The 22704-nt window shown below is 43.2% G+C and overlaps 1 protein-coding gene across 7 annotated transcripts in view; it reads left to right on the forward strand.

Moving 5' to 3' along the window:
* LOC124141806 (rab9 effector protein with kelch motifs-like) overlaps positions 1-21688 on the forward strand; it is a 63469-nt gene extending 41781 nt beyond the window's left edge. For all 7 annotated transcript variants that reach the window (XM_046509940.2, XM_046509945.2, XM_046509939.2 and 4 more), the window contains exons 3-4: positions 17049-17267; positions 20614-21688. In XM_046509940.2, the coding sequence (XP_046365896.2) occupies positions 17049-17267; positions 20614-20828 (434 nt within the window). In that variant the 3' untranslated portion in view covers positions 20829-21688. The remainder of the gene's footprint in view (positions 1-17048; positions 17268-20613) is intronic.
* The last annotated feature ends 1016 nt before the right edge of the window (positions 21689-22704 follow it).

The following is a 22704-nucleotide window of genomic DNA, read 5'->3' on the forward strand; positions in this document are numbered from 1 at the left end:
GTAACAAGAAGTAAGATGTATACCCCACTCAGACACATTATACTGACCCCAAACTGACCAGTCCTTGTTTTAATGCCCTTACTGCCAAGCACCATGCAGGGTAACAAGAAGTAAGATGGATACCCCACTCAGACACATTATACTGACTCCAAGCCGACCAGTCCTTGTTTTAATGCCCTTACTGCCAAGCACCATGCAGGGTAACAAGAAGTAAGATGGATACCCCACTCAGACACATTATACTGACCCCAAACTGACCAGTCCTTGTTTTAATGCCCTTACTGCCAAGCACCATGCAAGGTAACAAGAAGTAAGATGGATACCCCACTCAGACACATTATACTGACCCCAAACTGACCAGTCCTTGTTTTAATGCCCTTACTGCCAAGCACCATGCAGGGTAACAAGAAGTAAGATGTATACCCCACTCAGACACATTATACTGACTCCAAGCTGACTTGTCCTTGTTTTAATGCCCTTACTGCCAAGCACCATGCAGGGTAACAAGAAGTAAGATGGATACCCCACTCAGACACATTATACTGACTCCAAGCCAGTCCTTGTTTTAATGCCCTACTGCCAAGCACCATGCAGGGTAACAAGAAGTAAGATGGATACCCCACTCAGACACATTATACTGACTCCAAGCCAGTCCTTGTTTTAATGCCCCTACTGCCAAGCACCATGCAGGGTAACAAGAAGTAAGATGGATACCCCTCTCAGACACATTATACTGACTCCAAGCCAGTCCTTGTTTTAATGCCCTTACTGCCAAGCACCATGCAGGGTAACAAGAAGTAAGATGTATACCCCACTCAGACACATTATACTGACTCCAAGCTGACCAGTCCTTGTTTTAATGCCCTTACTGCCAAGCATCATGCAGGGTAACAAGAAGTAAGATGTATACCCCACTCAGACACATTATACTGACTCCAAGCTGACCAGTCCTTGTTTTAATGCCCTTACTGCCAAGCACCATGCAGGGTAACAAGAAGTAAAATGGATACCCCACTCAGACACATTATACTGACTCCAAGCCAGTCCTTGTTTTAATGCCCCTACTGCCAAGCACCATGCAGGGTAACAAGAAGTAAGATGGATACCCCTCTCAGACACATTATACTGACTCCAAGCCAGTCCTTGTTTTAATGCCCTTACTGCCAAGCACCATGCAGGGTAACAAGAAGTAAGATGGATACCCCACTCAGACACATTATACTGACTCCAAGCCGACCAGTCCTTGTTTTAATGCCCTTACTGCCAAGCACCATGCAGGGTAACAAGAAGTAAGATGGATACCCCACTCAGACACATTATACTGACTCCAAGCCGACCGGTCCTTGTTTTAATGCCCTTACTGCCAAGCACCATGCAGGGTAACAAGAAGTAAGATGGATACCCCTCTCAGACACATTATACTGACTCCAAGCCGACCGGTCCTTGTTTTAATGCCCTTACTGCCAAGCACCATGCAGGGTAACAAGAAGTAAGATGGATACCCCTCTCAGACACATTATACTGACTCCAAGCTGACCGGTCCTTGTTTTAATGCCCTTACTGCCAAGCACCATGCAGGGTAACAAGAAGTAAGATGGATACCCCACTCAGACACATTATACTGATCCCAAGCTGACCAGTCCTTGTTTTAATGCCCTTACTGCCAAACACCATGCAGGGTAACAAGAAGTAAGATGGATACCCCTCTCAGACACATTATACTGACTCCAAGCCGACCGGTCCTTGTTTTAATGCCCTTACTGCCAAGCACCATGCAGGGTAACAAGAAGTAAGATGGATACCCCACTCAGACACATTATACTGACTCCAAGCTGACCAGTCCTTGTTTTAATGCCCTTACTGCCAAGCACCATGCAGGGTAACAAGAAATAAAATGGATACCCCACTCAGACACATTATACTGACTCCAAGCCGACCGGTCCTTGTTTTAATGCCCTTACTGCCAAGCACAATGCAGGGTAACAAGAAGTAAGATGGATACCCCACTCAGACACATTATACTGACTCCAAGCTGACCAGTCCTTGTTTTAATGCCCTTACTGCCAAGCACCATGCAGGGTAACAAGAAGTAAGATGGATACCCCTCTCAGACACATTATACTGACTCCAAGCTGACCGGTCCTTGTTTTAATGCCCTTACTGCCAAGCACCATGCAGGGTAACAAGAAGTAAGATGGATACCCCACTCAGACACATTATACTGACTCCAAGCCGACCGGTCCTTGTTTTAATGCCCTTACTGCCAAGCACCATGCAGGGTAACAAGAAGTAAGATGGATACCCCACTCAGACACATTATACTGACTCCAAGCTGACCAGTCCTTGTTTTAATGCCCTTACTGCCAAGCACCATGCAGGGTAACAAGAAGTAAGATGGATACCCCTCTCAGACACATTATACTGACTCCAAGCCAGTCCTTGTTTTAATGCCCTTACTGCCAAGCATCATGCAGGGTAACAAGAAGTAAGATGGATACCCCACTCAGACACATTATACTGACTCCAAGCCGACCAGTCCTTGTTTTAATGCCCTTACTGCCAAGCATCATGCAGGGTAACAAAAAGTAAGATGGATACCCCACTTGGACACAATATACTGCCTCCAAGCTGACCAGTACTTGTTTTAATGCCCTTACTGCCAAGCATCATGCAGGGTAACAAGAAGTAAGATAGATACCCTACTCAGACACATTATACTGACTCCAAGCTGACCAGTCCTTGTTTTAATGCCCTCACTGCCAAGCACCATGCAGGGTAACAAGAAGTAAGATGGATACCCCACTCAGACACATTATACTGACTCCAAGCCAGTCCTTGTTTTAATGCCCCTACTGCCAAGCACCATGCAGGGTAACACGAAGTAAGATGGATACCCCACTCTGACACATTATACTGACTCCAAGCCAGTCCTTGTTTTAATGCCCCTACTGCCAAGCACCATGCAGGGTAACAAGAAGTAAGATGGATACCCCACTCAGACACATTATACTGACTCCAAGCCAGTCCTTGTTTTAATGCCCTTACTGCCAAGCACCAGGCAGGGTAACAAGAAGTAAGATGGATACCCCACTCAGACACATTATACTGACTCCAAGCCAGTCCTTGTTTTAATGCCCTTACTGCCAAGCACCATGCAGGGTAACAAGAAGTAAGATGGATACCCCACTCAGACACATTATACTGACTCCAAGCCAGTCCTTGTTTTAATGCCCTTACTGCCAAGCACCATGCAGGGTAACAAGAAGTAAGATGGATACCCCACTCAGACACATTATACTGACTCCAAGCCGACCAGTCCTTGTTTTAATGCCCTTACTGCCAAGCATCATGCAGGGTAACAAGAAGTAAGATGGATACCCCACTCAGACACATTATACTGACTCCAAACTGACCATTCCTTGTTTTAATGCCCTTACTGCCAAGCACCATGCAGGGTAACAAGAAGTAAGATGGATACCCTACTCAGACACATTATACTGACTCCAAGCTGACCAGTCCTTGTTTTAATGCCCTTACTGCCAAGCACCATGCAGGGTAACAAGAAGTAAGATGGATACCCCACTCAGACACATTATACTGACTCCAAGCCAGTCCTTGTTTTAATGCCCTTACTGCCAAGCACCATGCAGGGTAACAAGAAGTAAGATGGATACCCTACTCAGACACATTATACTGACTCCAAGCTGACCAGTCCTTGTTTAAATGCCCTTACTGCCAAGCACCATGCAGGGTAACAAGAAGTAAGATGGATACCCCACTCAGACACATTATACTGACTCCAAGCCAGTCCTTGTTTTCATGCCCTTACTGCCAAGCACCATGCAGGGTAACAAGAAGTAAGATGGATACCCCACTCTGACACATTATACTGACTCCAAGCCGACCGGTCCTTGTTTTAATGCCCTTACTGCCAAGCACCATGCAGGGTAACAAGAAGTAAGATGGATACCCCACTCAGACACATTATACTGACTCCAAGCCAGTCGTTGTTTTAATGCCCTTACTGCCAAGCATCATGCAGGGTAACAAGAAGTAAGATGGATACCCCACTCAGACACATTATACTGACCCCAAGCCAGTCCTTGTTTTCATGCCCTTACTGCCAAGCACCATGCAGGGTAACAAGAAGTAAGATGGATACCCCACTCAGACACATTATACTGACTCCAAGCTGACCAGTCCTAGTTTTAATGCCCTTACTGCCAAGCACCATGCAGGGTAACAAGAAGTAAGATGGATACCCCACTCAGACACATTATAATGACTCCAAGCGAGTCCTTGTTTTCATGCCCTTACTGCCAAGCACCATGCAGGGTAACAAGAAGTAACATCAGTACTATTTGACTCCTATATTTGTGAGTATTGGTGCAGACAGTTGGTACTGATATCACAGCTGCTTGTCACTGATGGTAACTCGACCCATATATTACAGAGATAGTGACAGCGGCCCCTCTGTAAGTTGCGATCTACCCAGCATGTTCCCTATCATGTCTAGTACTTCTGTACTCTGTGATTCACCTGATTGGGAACCGTGCTCTCACTTCGCCATAGTCGAGGGTTTCACTAATCTAAGCATTCCCCCAACATTAGCTGACTCACCAAGATATAACCTAAATATTGTTCTAACAGCCTCACACCACCTCACTGCCTGTTCCTATCTACATAGGGGGCTCGGGTGGCCCAGTCGTCTAAGGTGCAGCGATTCGCTGTGCAGGGTTGCGTCCCTTGGGCACGCCAGAAACCTATGATTGTGGGTTTGAATCCTGGTTTGACCCGATTATATGCCTGTGGTGTTGCCGGAAAGTTTCCCCAAACTTCATGCTTATAATAATAATAATAATAATTATAATAATAATAATAATAATAATTTCAAGGCCATTCATATTGTGTTTGATTTCAACATGACACAGATGCATGCTCAACGCATTCATGTTTTATTATTACCCTGGTCAAATTGGATCAGTGTGCACTCGATTTTCATTCTCAGCTCCCTGTGGAGTATACAACCCAAGCTGCCTGTGAGGTGCTAGAAGGTTAACAGCCATTATTATCTCATCCTACCAGGTACCCATTTAGTGCTGGGTGAACAGGCATATTACCTTGCCTTGTCATGTCAGAATTTTTTTATTTATTTCATTTTTCCCAACCAAACTGAATTATTAAGAATTCATAAACCAACTAAAAAGAATAAAAAGGCTGGAGTGGTGCTTGAACAACTTGCATCAACCTGGCAATTTGACTGAACCTACCCATCTTAATGGGCATCCTTGAATATTCCTGCAATGGTATTTGAAACATATTTCTTAAAAAAAAATTATTTTTTTATTATAAGGTCATGACGAGGACCCATTTATTTTCCTCTTAATTTCAAACACTGCAAGTACTTTGGTTGTGCTGAGATGGCTTTGTGGAATGTGGCCATAATGTAACCCAGGCTTGTTGAGACTGAGGCCCATCAACAGGAAGTGAATGGGCAAGGCATGTCCAACAGCTGCAGCACTAATATAGACGAGTATTTTCGTAGCAGACTGTTTAGTACATGGTACTGAAGGGAGGGAGTACTAGTTTAGGTGTTCTTCACACTGATCGCAGGACACTGCTGGTTCGGGACTGATTACTTACTTCACTGTATTAAACACACTCGAGAAAGAAATATACTCTTTGAAAAATTATCCAGACAAAATGTAAATGTAAATGTCCACAGTCATGAAGATAAATTATTTCAATAAATCCTGTCAAATAATGAAGCAGTCAATATCAACTGCATTTGTTTCCACATCTATAATTTCAAACAATAAATACCCCTTCATAATCAACCGTTGACATTTTATGTATAAAAATATGTAATATTATGTATATTATGTATGTCTGTATATATGTATATATAAATCATAATGTCTTGTCTTTTAAAATTGCATCTGTCCCGTAATGGAACGTTTCTGCAATAAATATTATCTTATCTTACACACCACTCACTTGTTGTCAATGAATACGGTGCTTAAATTAATTGAATGAAAACAGTTATAACGTTGAATTTATGTGATGGAGACATTTCAAATGTAAAGAGTTCTCATATATAGGGTTTAGTTCATGTAAGAAACAGACAAATTGTCTTCTTTTACATGTTTTTGTATTTCATTGTTTTTTGTTTGAACCGAACTTAAATTTGTGTGAGTAACAAAGAAACCCGCGAAGATCCGGGGTGGAATAGGTCTTCAGCAATCCATGCTTGCCGTAAGAGGCAACTATGCTTGTCGTGAGAGGCGACTAACGGGATCAGGTGGTTGATGCATGTCATCGTATCCCAATTGTGTGGATTGATGCTCATGATGTCAATCACTGGATTGTCTGGTCCAGACTTGATCTTTTTCAGACCGCCGTCATTTAGCTGGAATATTGCTGAGTGTGACATTATACAACAAACAAACAGTAACAAAGAACTGAGGTCATGTTTTAAGGAAAGCATCAGATCAGTGGTTCAGTGGTGGTAGTCGAGAGTGAACTAGGCAAGTTTGAGACAACAGTTAGCAATATTCTAGACTAACATCTAGTCTTTGAAATGAACATATCTTTCAGAAGAAAAAAAAGAAAAACAGTCGTAAAATTATCTTAATGAAATATGATAAAAGGAGCCCAGAGACTCTCTTCCTAATCTAGACTTGCCCACTATTATAGACTTGCATGGGCTATTTTGGATATGTTTGTTTCAGGGTCTGTATGACAGACTAGCACTATTCCCGATACACCACAAAGGCCTGTAGATGATTAAATCTAGGTCAACCTATTGCTTGATAGCATGAGCAACAATCTCAGTCATCATGGCACGATAGTCTAGACTACATGTCATGAAAGCCATCAGACAATGCAACATGAGGTACTGCAAATCTGATTTGCCTGAATCTTGTTACATTATGCCTCAGTCATACATACAACTGTTGCCGGCCGATGTGGGGACATCGGTGGGTTTCGACGATGCCCGGCATGCCACAGATTTTTGCCTTCCACTGTGACACATCGGTGCAGAAGTCATGAAACTAAGGATGATCAGTAGGCCGTTGGCTGGAGGGTGTCCGAAGGATTTTGGAAAAAATGGAAGGCGTATACTGTCCAGTGATTGACCGGTCATCTGGCTGGAATTGGCCCGTAATCTCCCGATACCCAGATCCGATGTAAACCAAATCGTGCGATCCCCGGATGAACACCGCTGGTTTCCTGATCGCTATAAAAGGAGCCTGCTCATTGCCCGGCCTATCATAGTTCATGTTCGCCATCAAAATTGCTGCAGGCGCCGCGATTCGCTGTGCAGAGTTGCGTCCCTTGGGCAGGCCAGAAACCTATGATTGTGGGTTCGAATCCCGGTTCGCCCCGATTATGTTTCTAGGTTTGGCAGCACCATACCCATGCTCGTGGGTTTCACCGAAGTGGTAAACGTCTGAGGCCTGCATCACTTTGGGCTTTCCTCCCACATTAAGCTGACACGCCGCGATATAACTGGAATACTGTTAAAAGCGGCGTTAAACCCAACTCACTCACTCACTCACTCAAAATTGCTGCAAGTGCTATATCACATTTCAGTTGATTTTGTAAATTTGTGGAGTCTGAAACTCATGTGGACCACTGGTCGCCGCAAGAAAATAACTCCAAGTTGATTTCTTTCGATGTGTCCACCGGGGTCTCCCCGATGTCAAAAACATGGCCAATGCTCACAGATGATTGTCCGGCGCCCCGTCGGGTATCTCTCAATTTTGCCGATTTTCAGCCTTTTCGGGCATCGTAAACTAATCTTTCCCGGTATCGGTGGATATGTGACTGAGGCATTATCAGGGATCTTGGCTAGGAAAGGTTTACTCAATCTGTATTTAAGACTTAGCAGTAATTAAGTTTCACAAGATCCTTCAGGCTATGGCCCAGATCTTGATGATATTGAGAGTGCAGCCACTTCCTGTGATGAGTGATATGCTAGTGCCCTGTATAGTCGGCAATAATGACTGCAAATCATATTCCACACAACTCCAGAGATGAGGGTCCAGATGAGGGGGAGTGTCACAAGTCTGTAGTGCGGGGCCTTTAGTCAGTAGGCAGTAAAGTGTGGGGCCTTTAGTCAGTAGGCAGTAAAGTGTGGGGCCTTTAGTCAGTAGGCAGTAAAGTGGGGGGCCTTTAGTCAGTAGGCAGTAAAGTTTGGGGCCTTTAGTCAGTAGGCAGTAAAGTGTAGGGCCTTAGTAGGCAGTAAAGTGTGGGGCCTTTAGTTTGTAGGCAGTACAGTGTAGGGCCTTCAGTCAGTAGGCAGTTCAGTCTTGGGCCTTTAGTCAGTAGGCAGTAGGGTGTTGGGCCTTTAGTCAGTAGGCAGTAAAGTGTGGGGCCTTAGTCAGTAGGCAGTAAAGTGTGGAGCCTTTAGTCAGTAGGCAGTAAAGTGTGGGGCCCTTAGTAGGCAGTAGAGTGTGAAGCCTTTAGCCAGTAGGCAGTAAAGTGTGGGGCCTTTAGCCAGTAGGCAGTAAAGTGTGGGGCCTTTAGTCAGTAGGCAGTAAAGTGTGGGGGCTTTAGTCGGTAGGCAGTAAAGTGTGGGGCCTTTAGCCAGTAGGCAGTAAAGTGTGGGGCCTTTAGCCAGTAGGCAGTAAAGTGTGGGGCCTTTAGCCAGAAGGCAGTAAAGTGTGGGGCCTTTAGTCAGTAGGCAGTAAAGTGTGGGGGCTTTAGTCGGTAGGCAGTAAAGTGTGGGGGCTTTAGTCGGTAGGCAGTAAAGTGTGGGGCCTTTAGCCAGTAGGCAGTAAAGTGTGGGGCCTTTAGCCAGTAGGCAGTAAAGTGTGGAGCCTTTAGTCAGTAGGCAGTAAAGTGGGGGGGCTTTAGTCGGTAGGCAGTAAAGTGTGGGGGCTTTAGTCAGTAGGCAGTGTTTTTGGGTAATAACAAACATGCAAATAGCAGACAAGTAGGGCTAGGACAGGTTACCTGGGTACTTGGGTTGGATGATTCCTGAGGAGGAAACAGGTACCCACAGGACTACCTGGACCCATGGTTTGTCACGTGATGTATTGTTTAATGACAAAACCTATCTAGAACTCCATGTTACACCATAAGTCACGAATGTTTGCATTTCATTCTGACTATGCACACATTCATTCTGACTTTTATATGTTTGCATAAAGATAAAACTTCAGTAAACTTCAGTGTATGCAGGACCAGATCGTTTCATTTTGCCAGGGCTACGGTCAAACTATTCCCAATTGGACATTTTGCACCTATCTCTGAGACCTACACGGGTTCCCGGGTAGGGTCAGGTAATAGTGGGGTGGGTACCAGGGTAGTAAATTTGGACTCTCTGTGCAAATGCATATCGTCAGTCTGTCTGTAGGGAAACAAGGCGACAAATGGTTCTGCTATCATCTCATTGCTGCAATTTGTGTTACTGAACCACTGATTGGTTTTGTCCTGTCATATCTAGATGTATACAAGATTTTAGCACAATTATGCTAAACAGTAGTAAAGTTAGTTTTTAAAATTTTATGGACAGTTTACCTAATCTTTGTAGATAATAAACATGACATATAAGTTTACTTTTACTTTTCACAGTATACCCCATCAGAACCCTCAGTTAAGTGGGCTGTTCAAGATAGTTTCACAATTTAAGTTGATTTAAAACAGATGAATATGAGATAGGAATATTATTTATAGTAAATTTCTACTGTAACCCATGACGGATCGATGTGAGTTCCGTATCTATTTTATAAGTGTTTAATCTATTTCTGTCTCGAATCCTGCTGATGTACTTTCTTTTGTTGTGTTAAAGGCAATTGAAAGTTGTTGTTATATATTTATACTGCTCAAAAGAAGTCAAGGAACCTGTGTGTTTCCTATAACTATAGTTAATCTGTCATGTCATGACGACTTCTTATATTTTACTATAGTTTATTAGGGGCGGTCAGGTAGCCTAATGGTTAATCACGCTGAAGACCAGGGTTTGATTCCCGACATGGGTACAATGTGTAAAGCCCATTTTTGGTGTCCCCCACCGTGATATTGCTGGAATATTGCTAAAAGCGGGGTAAAACTTACTCCCTCACTCACTCACTAAAGTTTATTAGAGATTACTATGGTAACTGTGATACAAGTTGTCATGACATGACAGATGAACTTTAGTCCTTATGTTCTTCAACTTCTTTTGAGTAGTATAGTTTGCTATATTATTGGGCTTGTGAGTGCATAAAAAGTTTGAGGGTTTTGTAGTAATAATGTGCATATCTATAATGTGCAAAATCCACACGCTAAAGCATGCATAGAGCATTTATTATTACCTCGGTCAATGTATCAGTGTGCTCTCAATTTTCATTCTCAGCTCCCTGTGGAGTATACAAACCAAGCTGCCCCTGTAACGTGAGAAGGGTAAAAGCCATTACTATCTCATCCTACCAGGTACCCATTTAGTGCTGGGTGAACAGAGGCTTATTACCTTGCCTTGTCTTGTCAGAATCTTTTATTTTATTTTTCCCTTCCAGACTGAATTATTAAAAATTCATAAACCAACTAAAAAGAAAAAATAGGCTGTAGTGGTCCACCTGGCAATTTGACTGAACCTACCACAGCTCCCTGTGGTGTTGACAACCTAAGCTGCCTGTGAGGCATTAGGGAACCAGCCATTACCATCTCATCCTACCGGGTACCCATTTACTGCGGGGTGAACAGTCTCATTTTAAACAAAGTTACTTCCCTTAGGAGACACCACATGTGCGACGTGTATATTTATGGGGATATACTGGTTACAATATGTGTGTTTGTTGTTTAAAGCCACTCATCCAGCTATACAACGGCAGTCTGTAAATAATCAACTCCGAACCAGACAATCCTGTGATCAGCATTGATCCAAACAATTGGGATAAGATGACATGCAGTCAACCAAGTCACTGAGCCTGACCACCTGATCCATTTTATAGCCTCTTACGACAAGCTTAGGTTGCCGGGGACCAATTCTAACCCCGGAATCCCCATAAGGTGGTTACAATTGTTGCCTGGGTGATGGTGCAATATGCAATTGATTGTTACTCATGCCATCAGCCACCAGTTTGTCTTATTCCTATTCAGCTATACACCAGCTGCCTTGTAATGCCGGAACAATGCTGACTCATTAGAACATTTTCTGAAACCAGGGTAAACCATGGTAATATTTTATAATCTTTTGTTATTTTTAGGTTGGACCAATATATTTTCTTGACTTAAGGATGTGCCAGAACCCTAAATTAACCTCATTCTTTACCCTATCAACATAACTTTCTCTGTTGTCTTTTGCCGTTCATTGTATTGTTCAACGAGGATTGTCTGCAAAACAAAAACAAAGCGATCAGGATTTGCCTTTGCCTTTGATTTGTTGTGGAGCGTGTGTATATAGGGGGCACGGTTGGCCCAGTTGTCTAAGGCGCCGTAATTCGCTGTGTGGAGTTGCATCCCTTGGGCACGCCAGAAACCTATGATTGTGGGTTCGAATCCCGGTTCACCCCGATTATGTTTCAAGGTTTGTCAGCACCATACCCGTGCTCGTGGGTTTCACTGAAGTGGTAAACATCTGAGACCTGCATCAATTCGGGCTTTCCTCCCATATTAAGCTGACACGCCGTGATATAACAGGAATAACAATAAAAGCGGAGTTAAACCCAACTCACTCACTCACTCTTATTCTATATGATGGTGAGTGATTTGTTGAAACAAAGGTTTGCTCATGATGTCAATCACTGGATTGTCTGGTGCAGACTCGATTATTTACAGACCGCCGTCATATAGCTGGAATATTGCTGAGTGCGGCGTTAGACAACAAACCAACCAACCTTTTGTCTCCGCATACGTGCTGCTGTTGAGCCTGCACACCGCAGGACACATGTTGTCATGACCCAGCTCTTCCAACCACTCCCTATTCTCGGAGAATTCACACAGTTTAACAGGGAGCTTAGTCTGTCTCTCAGTCCCTGAACCATGCTATTTTCCTTTCACCCAGCCCTTACTGTAGTTATAGCCCTAAAGGAAGCAAGTCTAGATTTGCCACCGTCTGTCTCACAATCCCTGAACCATGTTATATTCCCTTCTGACCAGCCCTTACTGTAATGCTATAGCCCTAAATGAAGCAAGTCTAGATTTGCCACAGTCTGCCTCACAGTCTCTGAACCATGCTAATTTCCCTTCCGCCCAGCCCTTACTGTAATGCTATAGTCCTGAATGAGGCAAGTCTAGATTTCCCAAGGGTTCAGAATCCACCATCTCACTGGGGCTCTTTTCAATGTAAAGGTGGTTGTTTGTTTCTGTCAGAATTTTATATTTTCATAGACAAGATTGAGACATTGTATGTTCAAATCAGTTTATATGTAAAATTTTAATTACTGTTAAGTTTTCTCTATTCCAAGATTCTCAATCACTTGTCAGCCTTTACAAAAAGTATTGTAATGGTGAATGAGAGAATGGTAAGAGAACGTGAGTTGTGAATGGTGAGTAAGTGAATGGTGAGGGAGGTTAGAATCATTCTTCAGCAACCCATGCTTGTCGTAAAAGGCGACTATGCTTGTAAGAGGCAACTAACGGGATTGGGTGGTCAGGCTCGCTGACTTGGTTGATGCATGTCATCCTATCCCAACTGCATGGATCGATGCATATGATGTCAATCACTGGATTGTCTGGTCCAGATTAGATTATTTACAGACCACATTCATATAGCTGGTATATTGCTGAGTGTGTTGTTAAACAACAAACAAGCAAACAAACATGTTCATCATAAACTGTAATCTAAGTGTATTACATGACCTTTCAACCATATCTTCATGAGACCTGATCAGTTTATATCTTAATCTACACATTTTGTAGGTCAATATGTCAAAAGGCAGAAGGCAAAATGGCTGAAATTGTGTTAAAACAGTTAAACCTGTTAAACCTACCTCACTGTAGTGACTGTAACTTATCTTGCGCCCCACATCAACACCCACCCCTACTAGCACCCCCACCCCCACCCCTACCCCCACCCCCACCCCCAGACATGCTGAAGGTTACAAGCCTCACCCCAGGGCTAACTGGTTCATGAGAACCAGGAACTACTTCAATCACAATGTACTGGAACATAATCTTCATCCTTTTGTGCAGTTTTAAAAACAAGGTCAAGTGATATGATCAGTCCTATGTGTGACTCCCTTGGATGCATGGTGTGTGTTTTCATATTTCGTCTCCAGTAATGTAGACCGCTGGACTAATGGTGTTACTATATCTGTTATCACTTCTTGCTTGATGTTTGGTCTCCAGTAGACTGTTGGACTAATGGTATTCCACTGTGGTGTTGCTTTATCTGTTATCACTTCTTGCTTGATGTTTGGTCTCCAGTAGACTGTTGGACTAATGGTATTCCACTGTGGTGTTGCTATATCTGTTATCACTTCCTGCTTGATGTTTGGTCTCCAGTACTGTAGACTGTTGGACTAATGGTATTCCACTGTGGTGTTGCTATATCTGTTATCACTTCTTGCTTGATGTTTGGTCTCCAGTAGACTGTTGGACTAATGGTATTCCACTGTGGTGTTGCTATATCTGTTATCACTTCCTGCTTGATGTTTGGTCTCCAGTACTGTAGACTGTTGGACTAATGGTATTCCACTGTGGTGTTGCTATATCTGTTATCACTTCTTGCTTGATGTTTGGTCTCCAGTACTGTAGACTGTTGGACTAATGGTATTCCACTGTGGTGTTGCTTTATCTGTTATCACTTCTTGCTTGATGTTTGGTCTCCAGTAGACTGTTTGACTAATGGTATTCCACTGTGGTGTTGCTATATCTGTTAGCACTTCTTGCTTGATGTTTGGTCTCCAGTACTGTAGACTGTTGGACTAATGGTATTCCACTGTGGTGTTGCTTTATCTGTTATCACTTCTTGCTTGATGTTTGGTCTCCAGTAGACTGTTTGACTAATGGTATTCCACTGTGGTGTTGCTATATCTGTTATCACTTCCTGCTTGATGTTTGGTCTCCAGTACTGTAGACTGTTGGACTAATGGTATTCCACTGTGGTGTTGCTATATCTGTTAGCACTTCCTGCTTGTTCTGGGAGTGAAATATGACACATCAGTATCTGATTGGCTGCATCTTCTTCCTGGTCCAGATAATGTGGCTTTGATTACTTAGGTCTTCTTCACAACATTGTGATAGAACATTAGTCTGCCATTCCGTCTCTGGAACAAATATATCCACTACAGCCCATGCAAGTATTTGATTACTGCAGTCTGAAATAGAAGAACGTTGTCTGGGCTCCTTTTTATTATATTCTATAACTATAATTCAACAACTGTGGGTTTTTTCATTAAAATATATTAATTTCAGAGACTAGATGTTAGTCTGATATGGCCTGTACTTTTGGTTTGCAAGTTGTCTAAAACACTACTTGCTAATGAAGTATGTTGTGTTATTGTTATTTAGGGATATGTATTGCCAGTTAAACAAGTTCAATTGCATTGATAACAGACATGTAAATCTAATTTTCCCCACATTTGCAGAATTTTTTTCTGTTTTTTGGTTTTGTCAACAGGGTACATGTCAGGTGCATGTCTGTCTGTCATGCTACTGTAATCCCTTGTGTAGGAGTACCTTGTTTATAGTCTCCATAGCATGTGACATGCATGATAACCTACTGGCTGTTTGTGTCACTCAATATGAAGTGTATGAAATTGTGGTAACACCACGTAGGAGGTATTACAACGATTGTAACACCTTGCAGGAGGGCTTACAATCAATGTAAACCCTTGATAGAACAAAAACTATGAACAGCCTACAAGACGCACATGCAGATTTCGCACCGTTGCGAAACCCACGTGCTGAGGTCACCGGTTTCACTGAACCAAGTTCACGACTGCAGGCGATATTTCATCTCTGATACAGGTTATACATTTGAGAGTTTTTATTACAGTTATTTAATTAAAAACATTGTCTATGCGATAAGTCGGTTTATTAGTTGAACAAACCATTTCTCCTCGGGATTACCAGCGATTGTAAACCCTGTAAACCCTACGGCCCCCTCGGTATGTCACCTCATGTCAGGGTTTACAATCGCTGGTAATCCCTCGTAGAAATGGTTTCTCCTATACTTAAAACATAACTAACCTAAAGACTGGTGCCTAACGATTGTCATGATACTTATCAAGACCCCGTAAAGATACCTGATGGTCAATGGTGAATGTGACATGACATGTTTGTTACGTCACAGTTGTCTTGTTCACATTTCGACTTACATCCATCGGTCACGTGATAGATCTAATTGTCATACTAATATTGCTGGTCACGAACAAGAGACTGAGCCATACATACAATGGGCTGTGGAATAGTGAAGTCTTTTGTTATATGTCCTTTTGAGGTATATCCCCAAAGGCTTGAGTCTACTGAGCTAAATGAGCAGGTCACAGTGTGTGGCCGGGTTTGGTGCTGACTTTGTAATGGTGCCTGGTTTGTCTGGTCCAGATTGGATATTTAGAAGCAGCTGTTATTATTAGCTTCAAAGCAACATTTGCTCACGTCCAATAGGAAAAACAAGAACTTCCTATACTGTATTCGACGTAATAAGCGCCCAGGGCGCTCTCAATATTAGAAATAGGGGGCTCTTAAATTTCGGGGTTTATGCTGACAGCCTGAAATGTTTATGTATGACAGATATATTTTTCCAGAATTTAATTGCCCATAATTAAGGGTGCATATAACACACGAGTGTGCATATACGCGAATAAATAAGTCTTGTGTACATTGATCAATCGAAAGGGGTGCTAATTAGGATTGTTTACTAGCCAATATATCAGCAAATATCGCTATGGGCGCTTATTAGAGCGGGCGCTTATTACGTCAAATACGGTAGTTTCCATGCCTGTTTGGTGACAATTAATTGTATGCATTCTAAAACACTTTAAAAGGAAGCAACTATGCTTGTCATAAGAGAGTCTCTAAGAGACGACTAACAGGATGAGGCAAGTCTAGATTTTCCAAGGGTTCAGAATCCACCATCTCAATGGGGCTCTTTTCAGTGTAAAGGTTGTTGTTTGTTTCTGTCAGAATTATATATTTTCATAGACAAGATTGGGACATTGTATGTTCAAATCAGTTTATTTGTAAAAGTTTTATTACTGTTAAGTTTTCTCTATTCCAAGATTCTCAATCACATGTCAGCCATTTAGAAGTTACAAAAAGTATTGTAATGGTGAATGAGAGAATGGTAAGAGAACGTGAGTTGTCAATGGTGAGTAAGTGAATGGTGAGTGAGGTTAGAATCATTCTTCAGCAACCCATGCTTGTCGTAAAAGGCGACTATCGAGATTGGGTGGTCAGACTCGTTGACATGGTTGATGCATGTCATCGTATCCTGATTGCAAGGATCAATGCTCATGATGTTAATAACTGGATTGTCTGGTCCATTAAATACAGACTGCAGTCATATAGCTGGCATATTGCTCAGTGTGGTGTTTAACAACAAACAAACAAACACACTTTGAAAACACATATTCCTCATTTTGTAATATTTGGCAAAATGGACACAATAATAAAATTAACTTGTTCATGTATTTAGGCAAGATATCATCAAACACAACATTGTCATTGTACAGGTTTAAGTCTCATTCGATGTGTTTCGAATTGACTTGAGCACCAAACACATCTTTTGTGATTTTGGTTGCGTCAGAATACCATATTCGACGTAATAAATTAGACATAGGGGGCTCTTATTAAAATATTATATTGGTGAAAAAAAAACAGAGTTGAAAGATCAATTTCGTGGTTTATGCTGACACCCTGAAATGTTTATATACAACAGATTTATTTTTCCAGAATTTAATGATAATAAACGGTGCATATAACACACGAGTGCGTATTATACGCGAATAAATAAGTCTTTTGTACATTGATTTATCGGAAGGGGAGCTGATTGGGATTGTTCACTCGCCAATATATTAGCAAATAACGCCATGGGCACTTATTAGAGTGGGGAGCTTATTACGTGGAATACGGTGGTATATGAATATTGATTAGCTCTCCTTTTACTGTGACAGTGTCAATGACGTGGACAAAAGTGGAGCTTCAGGGCCCTCCGCCGCCAAGTCGTCTGGACTTCGGCATGTGTGTCATCAACCTCTTCCGATCACAAAACCCCAACCAACAGCTGAGCACCGACATCGCAGCAACGTCAAGACAGGCCCAGGATGTTCTAGACACCGAACTGAAACCGGGAAGTGCCAGCTCCCGGGACTCCAGGCAAGACAATGCTCCAGGTGAGTCAGTGAACTGTGACTGTCTGGGTGACTCAATGAGCTGAAACTGTTGGGTGAGTCAGTGAGCTTTTAGTGTCTGGTGAAGTCAGCGAGCTGTGACTGTCTGGTTGAGTCAGTGTGCTGTGACTGTTTGGGTGAGTCAGTGAGCAGTAACTGTCTGGGTGACTCAATGAGCTGAAACTGTTGGGTGAGTCAGTGAGCTTTTAGTGTCTGGTGAAGTCAGCGAGCTGTGACTGTCTGGTTGAGTCAGTGTGCTGTGACTGTTTGGGTGAGTCAGTGAGCAGTAACTGTCTGGGTGACTCAATGAGCTGTAACTGTTGGGTGAGTCAGTGAGCTTTTAGTGTCTGGTGAAGTCAGCGAGCTGTGACTGTCTGGTTGAGTCAGTGAGCTGTGACTGTCTTGGTGAGTCAGTGAGCTGTAACTGTCTGGTTGACTTAATGAGCTGTAACTGGCTGGGTGACTCAATGACCTTTAACTGTCTGGGTGAGTCAGTGAGCTTTTAGTATCTGGTGAAGTCAGCGAGCTGTGACTGTCTGAATAAGTCAGTGAGCTGTAACTGCGGGGGTGAGTCAGTGAGCTGTGACTGGGTGAGTCAGTGAGCTGTAACTGTCTGGGTGAGTCAGTGAACTGTGACTGTCTGGGTGAGTCGGTGATCTGTGACTGTCTGGGTGAGTCAGTTACCTGTAGCTGTCTGGGTGAGTCAGTGATCTGTGACTTTCTGGGTGAGTCAGTGAACTGTAGCTGTCTGGGTGACTCAATGAGCTGTAACTGTCTTGGTGTGTCAGTGAGCTGTGACTGTCTGGGTGAGTCAGTGAGCTGTGACTGTCTGAATAAGTCAGTGAGCAGTAACTGCGGGGGTGAGTCAGCGAGCTGTGACTGTCTGAATAAGTCAGTGAGCAGTAACTGCGGGGGTGAGTCAGTGAGCAGTAACTGTCTGGGTGACTCAATGAGCTGTAACTGTTGGGTGAGTCAGTGAGCTTTTAGTGTCTGGTGAAGTCAGCGAGCTGTGACTGTCTGGTTGAGTCAGTGAGCTGTGACTGTCTTGGTGAGTCAGTGAGCTGTAACTGTCTGGTTGACTTAATGACCTTTAACTGTCTGGGTGAGTCAGTGAGCTTTTAGTATCTGGTGAAGTCAGCGAGCTGTGACTGTCTGAATAAGTCAGTGAGCTGTAACTGCGGGGGTGAGTCAGTGAGCTGTGACTGGGTGAGTCAGTGAGCTGTAACTGTCTGGGTGAGTCAGTGAACTGTGACTGTCTGGGTGAGTCAGTGATCTGTGACTGTCTGGGTGAGTCAGTTACCTGTAGCTGTCTGGGTGAGTCAGTGATCTGTGACTTTCTGGGTGAGTCAGTGAACTGTAGCTGTCTGGGTGACTCAATGAGCTGTAACTGTCTTGGTGTGTCAGTGAGCTGTGACTGTCTGGGTGAGTCAGTGAGCTGTGACTGTCTGGTTGAGTCAGTGAACTGTAAATGTCTGGGTGAGTCAGTGAGCTGTAAATGTCTGGGTGAGTCAGTGAGCTGTAACTATCTGAGTGACTTAATGAGCTGTAACTGTCTGGTGGACTTAATGAGCTGTAACTGTCTGGGTGAGTCAGTGAGCTGTAAATGTCTGGGTGAGTCAGTGAGCTGTACCTGTCTGTGTGAGTCAGTAAGCTGTAACTGTCTGGGTGAGTCAGTGAGCTGTAACTGTCTGGGTGACTCAATGAGCTGTAACTGTCTTGGTGTGTCAGTGAGCTGTAACTATCTGGGTGACTTAATGAGCTGTAACTGTCTGGTTGACTTAATGAGCTGAAACTGTCTGGGTGAGTGAGTGAGCTGTAACTTTCTGGGTGAGTCAGTGAGCTGTACCTGTCTGTGTGAGTCAGTAAGCTGTAACTGTCTGGGTGTGTCAGTGAGCTGTAACTGTCTGGGTGACTCAATGAGCTGTAACTGTCTTGGTGTGTCAGTGAGCTGTAACTATCTGGGTGACTTAATGAGCTGTAACTGTCTGGTGGACTTAATGAGCTGTAACTGTCTGGGTGAGTCAGTGAGCTGTAACTTTCTGGGTGAGTCAGTGAGCTGTACCTGTCTGTGTGAGTCAGTAAGCTGTAACTGTCTGGGTGAGTCAGTGAGCTGTAACTGTCTGGGTGACTCAATGCGCTGTAACTGTCTGGGTGAGTCAGTGAGCTGTGACTGTGGCAGTCAGTGAGCTGTAACTGTCTGTGTGAGTCAGTGAGCTGTAACTGTCTGGTCAAGTCAGTGAGCTGTAACTGTCTGGGTGACTCAATGAGCTGTAACTGTCTGGGTGAGTCAGTGAGCTGTGACTGTGAGTCAGTGAGCTGTAACTGTCTGGTTGAGTCAGTGAGCTGTTACTGTCTGGGTGACTCAATGAGCTGTAACTGTCTGGGTGACTCAATGCGCTGTAACTGTCTGGGTGAGTCAGTGAGCTGTGACTGTGGCAGTCAGTGAGCTGTAACTGTCTGTGTGAGTCAGTGAGCTGTAACTGTCTGGTCAAGTCAGTGAACTGTAACTGTCTGGGTGACTCAATGAGCTGTAACTGTCTGGGTGAGTCAGTGAGCTGTGACTGTGAGTCAGTGAGCTGTAACTGTCTGGTTGAGTCAGTGAGCTGTTACTGTCTGGGTGACTCAATGAGCTGTAACTGTCTGGGTGAGTCAGTGAGCTGTTACTGTCTGGGTGACTCAATGAGCTGTAACTGTCTGGGTGAGTCAGTGAGCTGTGACTGTCTGGTTGAGTCAGTGAACTGTAACTGTCTGGGTGACTTAATGAGCTGTGACTGTCTGGGTGAGTCAGTGAGCTGTAACTGTCTGGATGACTTAATGAGCTGTAACTGTCTGGGTGACTTAATGAGCTGTGACTGTCTGGGTGAGTCAGTGAGCTGTAACTGTCTGGGTGACTTAATGAGCTGTAACTGTCTGGGTGACTTAATGAACTGTGTCTGTCTGGGTGAGTCAGTGAGCTGTAACTGTCTGGGTGAGTCAGTGAGCTGTAACTGTCTGGGTGAGTCAATGAGCTGTAACTGTCTGGATGAGCTCTGTCTGGGTGAGTCAGTGAGCTGTTAATGTCTGAGTGAGTCAGTGAGCTGTTTCTTTCTGGGTGAGTCAGTGAGCTGTGAGATTCTAGGTGATTGTAAGTCCTCTGTTTTTTTATTTAATAGCTCAAGTTCATGCACTTTTAGGAGCAGCTGTATGGAAGCCTAAATGACCTAGATAAGCATGTTCAAACAGTTAATTTCCTCAAAATATACAATATTTTATGGATTCTTACAAATCTATGTTTGTTTGAGCAGAATGAATTTTTAGTAAGATGCCATGTTAGGTTTATGATAATGACTATTATTTCTGTTCTTCTCAGACCTAGCCAGCATTGGAGCCGACCTTGAATTAGCTGGAGCAGAGAGTCTAGACGCACTGGGAGCGAAGTCTAAGGGAGATAACTCTGAAGACCTAGAACAGCAAGCACCTGCAGCTGACAAGAAGAAACTCACCCTGTGTCTGGTGAATGGTGGGATGGACACTGAAGGAGAGATATTTGACGACACTCTCGTCATTCTGCTACAGGGGTCGTAGTGCTTGACTAGATTCACTGTTACAATGTGGTACTCTGTGCGTCTTGCATGAGGCTATAAGACCCTGGCTGTCATGCACTGATTGCAGCAAGCCCATATGACAGCATTTCATGTCTACATCAAGACATGGCCCACTTGTGACACAAGCGTAGCACACGTTTATACCAAGGGAAGACACAGAAAGACAAATGTATCCTGCCTGGGAACCCATGTTATGTTTCATCCGTAGAGCCATACCTGTGTGCTTGATCACACATTGCTGATAGCTCCCAGACAGCTTAGGCTAAAAAACATAACAGTCTTGGTTCTCAGGCACCACCCGCGTCATCATAAAGTCTACCGTATGTTTTGTTTTTATATCCATTTTAAAAAAAATCTAAAAATCCTTATACTTAAACACAATGCACCAAAAAAAATTGAAAAATGGAAACAAAAACGAAACGTACGATGAACTTTATGATGATGTGGGCAGTGCCTGAGAACCAAGACTTATGTTTTTTTTAGCCTTATAATTGTGAAACATAGGGGGATCCAGAGGAGGACCCCCCATTTTGAAAACCAAATGTAGTATGTTGTTGACAACAACCCTCGGAGGGAGAGAGTATTTTGATATTTTTGGGACCCCTCCTTTTACAGAATGCTGGATCTGCCCTTGTTTGAGACAAGCAGTTGCGAATGTCCAAAAGGATGGTGGCGTTGGGGTATACATTAGAATGTGTTTCCTCCACGGATCATGTACCGTATTCGACCAATAAAGCTCCCAGGGCGCTTAAAATAAAGACAGAAGGGGTGGGCGCTTATTGGGACCAATTCAGAGTCAAATTGGCGTAAATTCATCAGTAAGCCTTAAGTCACAAATATCTAAAATAAACAGAATACAGTCATGCCCCGCTTATAGGGACCTCAAATATCCGGAAACCTCGGGGGGGGGGGGGGGGGGGGGGGGGCTTATTGGGTCGAATACGGTACTTAGGATTACAACTTCTTTATAAGGCTGAATAAGTTAATTACTTGATTTTCATAATTGACTGTCTCACTCCCAAACACCCTGCCTCACGTACATGTTTGTGCCAAAGTACCTACCGATGAAGAAATCGCTATGCGTGTAACCTTAAACCTTGAATTGATGAAACACACGGTATATACATAGTCCTAAATATTTGTTTTATGTGAATCACATCCCTGGATAGTTAATGTCCACACATACCTGATGAGTTTGTTTAATAAGACAATTAAAATATAATATGAATATGCAAGATACCTCTTGCCTTCATTTTTGTACAAAATATGGTTGAAAATCAAATTATTATTCGTGGAATTATCTGGGTGTTTTTACTTGAAAGGAAGCAATCATTTAAGAATTGACCTTCATTTCATTGAGTTCATTGGAGTATGAACCTTCATAGAGTAAGGGCCAAACTGTATGAACTTCGGAGCTTGCGACGTGTTTACGTCATTTCAAGAACACAGTCTCGTGAAAAACGTATGAACATCCAAATTGTGTTGTTCATACACTTAAGAACGTCAATTGCGCGGTCATGTGACCAGCCTCTCGTCCAATGGAAAAGCTGTATATCGTGTAAACTTCAAATTAAAAAATTATTTATGTTTGAGTTGGTAAAGGCGTGGAATTTATGGGAAGGTTATAAAGAAAAAGGGCAAGTATTTTGGGAGGATCACCCAAAGTATGTGACTTTTCTTTTCTCTTCATACATGACACTGTCATACCACGACATATATATGTAAAGTTGTGTGAAATATTTTCCAAATTTGATATGACAGGAAACAAATCAGATCCAACATCAGTGGAAGAGTAATGTGCTGGTGTTGAAGGCAAATTATCAGCTGATGTGTGTATATGTATATATGTTGTGGGT

This window comes from Haliotis rufescens, unplaced genomic scaffold (genome assembly GCF_023055435.1).
Source record: "Haliotis rufescens isolate VD_foot unplaced genomic scaffold, xgHalRufe1.0.p SCAF_8, whole genome shotgun sequence".
NCBI lineage: Eukaryota > Metazoa > Mollusca > Gastropoda > Lepetellida > Haliotidae > Haliotis > Haliotis rufescens.